Source organism: Chrysochloris asiatica, unplaced genomic scaffold (genome assembly GCF_000296735.1).
Source record: "Chrysochloris asiatica unplaced genomic scaffold, ChrAsi1.0 scaffold00178, whole genome shotgun sequence".
Lineage (NCBI taxonomy): Eukaryota > Metazoa > Chordata > Mammalia > Afrosoricida > Chrysochloridae > Chrysochloris > Chrysochloris asiatica.
Genome location: NW_006408696.1, coordinates 4,033,861 through 4,040,537, shown reverse-complemented (window position 1 = coordinate 4,040,537; position 6,677 = coordinate 4,033,861). Strand labels below are relative to the sequence as shown.

Here is a 6,677-nt window from a genome sequence, read left to right as displayed (position 1 = left end):
GCTTTTTCTGGGACCTTCTAATGTGATTGTTTTCGACGAAATTGGTAGTGGTCATTGAACACCATCTAGTTCTTCTGGTCTCCAAGTCGTGGCGACTAACGGTCACATGTTCTAGTAATCTGTTGGACAAATCCAGGCATCTTCAATTCTCATCACTCTTTTTTCTTCTGCACATGGAGAGAGCGATAGGTGCACCGTAGACAGCTGCTCATGAGCTCTTGCTATCCCAGACATTATTCACCAAAGTAAGGTGTAGAACATTGTCTTGTGGACCATGTTATGCCAGTTGACCATGTTGTTCCCAGAGACTATAGTCCTGAGCTCCTAGGCCCAAGCTACTCATCGCCTTAGGATGTTTCATAGACTCTAGGAAGTCTTCATTATTTTGCCTGCTGTGTGCTCCACCACATTCATAGTTGTATTTGTAGGAAAAGTAATAAATAATCATATACCGTTATTCTATTAAAAAACTACATATATGTATATGTACATATGTCTATACTACTCTTCCTCCCATATGGAAATGAGCAACTCTTAATGGCTTCCTGGTAGTGTTTGAGATATTTGTTTGAAATTTTAAGGAGTACGTTGATGAAGTAACTAACAGCTTTATTTCCAGGATGCTAGTTGATTACTCTCTTATCTAAGACTTTGTTTCTCAAACTCATAGGACTCTGGTAGTGTCCTCACAACGTGGCTGCTGGGTTTTCTCAAAAACATAATGCAAGAGAGCGAGCAACAAGAATGCTGCATGTCTCCCGTGAGCGAGTCCCTGAAGCCACACACACACTCGGTTAGGTTCCACCTTTTCAGGGGAGCATCAGAGCGCTGATAAGTCAGTCCACGAATGCTCAGTGATGAGGTTGGAGACAGTAAGGATTCGGCTGCACCTCTCATTATTACCAGTGGAGAGCTTCCACGGGAGAGAGAGAGGTGCTGGTAGAACGATCCGGGTGGTGTAGAGTAAGAGAAAGATGCAGGGAACTGGAATCCAAAATCTCTATGAACTTGGTTTCCTCTTCACCTGAGGGTCTCTAGCAAACCAAACCCTCTCTGAGCTGTGGTGGGCTTGGTTATTCATTGGGGTGATGATTCTATCCGAAGGTAGGGATAAAAAGACAAGAGAAACAAAAGTGTTTAGTAGCTTTTAAAATATTAACTTGTATCCAACTTTTATATAGCTGATGTTTACTAAATGACAATCACAGTTCTAATATTTGATGTGGATTAGCTTGTTTAGTCTTCATAACAATCCTGTGAGGTTGGGATTGATTCGCCTCCTTAGAGGTGGAATGCGAAGCTTGGCAAGTTGAGAAATTTCCCTAAGGTGACATAGCTGCTATGTGGCAAAGCCAGGATTTGAGCCCAGGCAGTTTGACTTTGGGACACTTGACTTTCTTTGGGCAAAAATTTCATGAATTCAGGTGGCATTTAGTGAGCACCTGTTGAGTATCAGATAACCAGAAAACTACTGTCGTCCAACAGCTTCTGGCTCATTGCAGCCTGGTAGGACAGAGTAGGACTGCCTCCAAAGGGTTTCCAAGACTCAGTCTTTACAGAGCAGAGAGTCTCACCTTTCTCCTGCACAGCGCTCGGTGGGTTTGAATCTCTGACCCTGTGGTTAGCAGCCCTATGGAGCAAAACCAAACACCAAACCCACTGCCGAGTCAACTCCGACTCACAGCGACCTTGTAGGATAGCACAGAATTGCTCCTTAGGGGTTCTGAGATTATAAATCTTTACAGGAGCAGACAGCCTCATCTTTCTCCTATAGGGCTGCTGGTGGCTTTGAATTGCCAATTTTGCAGTTAGCAGCCTAACATTTAACCCATGCACCACCAGGGCTCCTTTCAGACAAAGTTAACCGCCGTCACCACCAGAAAACACCAAACCTCCTGCCACTGAGTCAATTCTAACTCATAGTGAGTCTAGAGGGTTTCCGAGGCTAAAGCAGAAAGCCTCATCTGAATATTCTCTGCGCCATCCGGGCTCCTGCAGACACAGCATTGTGAATTGTACTGAACATTGGGGTTTTAAAGTGGAATTCCTGTGAAGTGATTGAAACTGTATTTCTGTTTAGATGAGGTTTTAATTGTGACCTTGTTTTCTCAGGGTTTAACCATTGTCAGTTCAGTGGTGTCCTGACGTAAAAGCAGAGTGGGTAATATGACTACACTGCCTTTGTTTCCAGTCTCCTGAATTGCGTGGCTGCTTTAATATCAAAGGCTGTCTTTTAAAAGACAAATATTTTAACCTTTTTCTATTTGTAAAAATGTCATTGATTTTTCTTTTCTCCCTGCTGTATAGACCACTGTTATATGGGATTTTAGCGCATTTCTTACATGGATCTAAGGATGGCATCCAGAATGCGTTTCGGAATGGGTCTTCACTTCAGCTTCCAAGCCCAAATTTTAGCAGACAGCAAAGTAGAAGAAAGAAAATGGGTATGCACTTTCTTGGTGCTTTTAAACAAAACTTTTCATCTTTGGAATAGTTATTCCTGAGTGTTTGAATTTCATTTATACTTAATATAGTTGTCTTGTGTTAATTATCCTCCAAAAAACAAAGTGTGTTTTGTGCAGAGAATTTTGGAGGGGGTGGAATTACTGTGGATCACTTTCTTAGATATGATTTCTATACAGAAGTGTTGAAAAGTCTAATGTTCATGTATGCAGAAGCTATGTGGGGCCATGTCTGACTGCCCCTGGCTTCACAGAGGGGAAGAGGGTCAAACTCAAAATCGGTCCAAGACCAATTCCTATGAAGCCGAGGTCAGACATGTTTCCACCCTACTACCTTCTTTCCCCTATTCTGACAACAACCATCCCTTCCATAGCACTCTGCTTCACATCTGGGTTGGTAATGCATTGCAGTGGCCACACAGAGCTCATAACAGTACTCACGATGATGAGGTTATCAGGGAAATGAACAGGGTACAATTCAGGATCAGAGAATAACTCAGGACACAGCAGTCCTCCAGTCAGGAACGCTTCTTGTCTGCCACATTGCAGACACGCCTCACTTGTCTTCGCCTTCTCAGCCATGTGAGGCCACAGTCTCTGGCCTGCTTGGGCAAGTGTTACCACGCTCCTCTAGGCAGTCTGTAAAGGTCCACAGGGCACATTCTGCATGTCAACCTCCTGCCTGTAGACGCTCAGCTTGACTCAGACCGTGGGCTTAGATGTCTACAGCTGTTCCATGTCTCCACCTCTGCTGCCGCTGCTGTTTTAGGTATGGATCTCATGCTCCACTTTATTGATCCCAAGACCTTGGGATCGTCTTGTCCTACTTCTGAGATGGCTCCTTTGAAATCTAGCTGGAGGGCCAAACTAACCAATCCCAGCCTTAGAGTCCTGTACACCTTATCTGCATAGTGCACCCACCCAAACACTTAGTGGGATTAAGAAAGCATTGGATAGAAAAGCCCTATCAAGTAAATTCAAGGTGATAGTTGTTGTAAGTGCTGCCAAGTCGGTTCCGACTCATAGTGACCCTGTATAGGGTTTCCGAGGAGCAACTGGTGGGTTTGAATTGCTGGCCTTGTGGTTTGCAATCCAATGCTGATCCTACAGCGCCACAATGTAAATGTGTAGTTTGGGGCAACTTTGATTCTCAGCATCCTGAGTAAATAGCTTTTCAGTTAAGTGGTCATTGGATTCTCCTCTAAGAAATGGATTGACCATGTGCCAGCAGTAATGGGCTCAAGCATGACAGAAATTGTGAGGATGCGGAGGGAGCAGGCGATGTGCCATTCTGTTGTGCATACAGTTGCTATGAGTTGAAACTGACTCGGTGGCACTTAACAATGAAACTGGCTAATCATCCCTTTACTAGTATACTTTAACATGTTTCTCATGTTTTGCTTTTATGTAAAATTGCTTCTTTATAGCAGTTAATAAAAGTATTTCTTCTATGTGGATGCCTAGAGGTAGAATTGCTGGGCCAAAGCTTTAGCTTATTAAAAACTGTAGTTGTTTGTCGTTGAATCGGTTCTGACACATAACAACCTTGTATAGGGTTCCAAGGAATGACTGGTGGGTTTGAACTACTAACTTTGTAGTTAGCAGTCCAGAGCTTATCCTACAGTGCCTCAACAGGACTCAAAACAAAACAAAACCGAACTATAGTACATAATGTCTAATTTCCCTCCCAAAAGGCTTTGCCAATTTGCATGCTTACCTAGAACATATGACATTACCTGTTTCACAATTCATTTGTCACCAGTAACACTTTTAATATAGCAGCAAGGAGACATAAAGAAGGAGAACCTCTTGAGAACTACTTTTCTTGTTTGTGATCTTTTATATGCGTTACTTTGGATCTGTTTTGTGTAAAGTGCCAGAGATAGCACAGTGCAGAGTTCAGTAAAGTTTGGGATAAGATTAAGAGATGATGCTGTCTGTTGAGCTAATGAGAAGAACAATGATTTTGCAGATTTTTATTGATCCATCGAAAAATTTCTTGGTTAAAGAAAAATATCATTTGCTTTCTAAGGAAAATGAACAGGTACTATCAAATCCAGTTTAGGAAATGATTCTGTAAGAAAACTGAACAAAACAAATGTCTCAGCACTCCAGTGACCTCCCTGTAGGGATTTGAGAAGAATTAGCGAACAGTGGCACCCTGGTGCAGTCACTCTCTAGGTGCCCGTTTCCTTTCTCAGCTCTAGCGTACTGCCTGCAGGACGTACATGTTTTATTTGACAGAATGTAAAGATCATGAATACATTAAAATCATCTTCAGATAGCACTGTTTCTCTACCAGAGTGCATCCAGAAGGGCTAGGAAACGAGGAGGAATGGAAAGAAGAACCTTAGGGAGGAAATGAGATACGTGGTGTTGCGTGGAGGGGATTGCAGTTGTTGAGATGAAATGCAGTGTGTGATTTGTTGGCTGTAAAATTGATGATCTTTATTCTCTGTCAACCTTCGCTCAATTCACAATAAAAAGTTAGGAAAAAACTCATCCAGCTGAAATGTAAAGCATTAAAATTGTATTTTATTTGCAAATAAGTCGGAAGCATGCCAGGATGGAAGCACTCGTTTTAACAAAACTTTCCAGCAATTTAAAGGCAATGAAGAGGGATATATATATATAAAATCCAAGGCAAGGCCACCTTTGGAATGATAGCCATTTCGTCTTGGAGCACTGGTGCTACTGAAGGACAAGCACTCCTGGGGTGGCCTGTGGGCTAATGCGTCAGACTGCAAAGTCGTTTGAACTGCAAGGTCGGTGGTTCAAGTTCACCAGCTGCTCCTTGGAAACCCTATACAGGGTCGCTATGAGTCAGAATCGACTCGACGGCACTTAACAACAACTCATAATATTGGAGTTGTGGTGCTGAAGGATAAGCACTGGACTGCTCACTACAAGGTTGGCAGTTCAAACCCATCAGCCACTCTGAAACCCTGTGTAAGGTCACTGAGTCGGAACTGACTCAGTGGCACTTAACAACCATCAAGTATTTGAATGTCCTTGTTATTAAGTGCTGATGAGTTAGTTTTTGAGGAGCAGCTGGTGGAATTGAACCACTGACCTCGCAGTTCAAACCTACATGTGTGTGTATATATATGTAAATATATATAAAACATGTTTCTAGAAAATCTAAAGTCATTGTGTTTTAGGAAAATTTTGTTAATTGCCTAAAATCGAGAAACCAATTTTCATCTCTTGTTAAGTGTTGTTGAATCAGTTCTGACGTGGTTTCCAAGGAGCGACTGGTGAGTTTGAACTGCCAACCTTGCAGCCCAGTGCTTTGTCCTACAGTGCCACACTAGTACTGCTAGTCCTATAAAGTGGTACAGGTAGTCCCTGACTTACTATGACTGTCTGTTTTTTCTTTCTTTCTTTTTGCTAGGAATATCAGGAGGCTTCAAAGCCTTTCTGAAAGTTTTCATTATCTTTTAAGCCTGTTTTTTCCACAAAATTTTTGAAGCATGCTCATTCGTATATACTTCATAAAATGCCGCGGCACGTGATTTGCTGTGTTTCAGTCTCAGTTGTTTAGTGTTATGAGTTACTGTTGAGAACACTGCTGTATATCTAGCAGGCAGTAAGGAGGTATTCAACTTATACCAGGACCAACTACAACTGTCAGTCACCTGGAGAGCCTCTCAGAAGACAGGGATCCCCTGTGTTAGTGCTGAGGGTAATCCTCTATGGAGGGCTGCTTACACTGTGTACCTGAGAGTTAAAAAGTTCATCAAATTACACAATTGATAAAATCGTCTTGTAGAGTTAAGAAAATCAAGTGTGTGCTTAAGAGGCTAAAATTACCTTTTAAAAAACAATTTCCTGTTATCAAAATTGTCCTTAAGAAGATTTTGTGTTTTGTTTTTCAGTTCAAAAAGTGTTGGGAGATTGGAGGATTCATAAGAATCTAGTCTGTACATTGCATTTGCATTCTGTCTCTTAGATTCTTTTACTAAGTAAATGAGAACACTTCTACGGCCACCTCCCTTCCCTAACCCGCATGACAACAGGAATGTAAGTGCCCAGGACCTCACCTTCAGACATTGCTAGGGACACAGGGGATGTTCATAGGGCTCTGCTGACTCTTGGAGCTTAGTTGTCTTTGTTTTGTGGTAAGAGAATATAGTCTACAATTTTGTGATCGTTTTATGATTTGGGTAGGAAGATGTGAACAGCTCTAGCTCTAATTGTATTTTTGTCAAAAGA

At 42.0% G+C, this 6,677-nt stretch overlaps 1 protein-coding gene across 1 annotated transcript in view; it reads left to right on the top strand.

The window, feature by feature from the left end:
* Positions 1-6,677, top strand: part of FOPNL (FGFR1OP N-terminal like) — a 34,675-nt gene that overhangs the window by 20,260 nt on the left and 7,738 nt on the right. Inside the window, exon 4 of the mRNA XM_006871998.1 lies at positions 2,308-2,444. Coding sequence (XP_006872060.1) covers positions 2,308-2,444 — 137 coding nt within the window. The remainder of the gene's footprint in view (positions 1-2,307; positions 2,445-6,677) is intronic.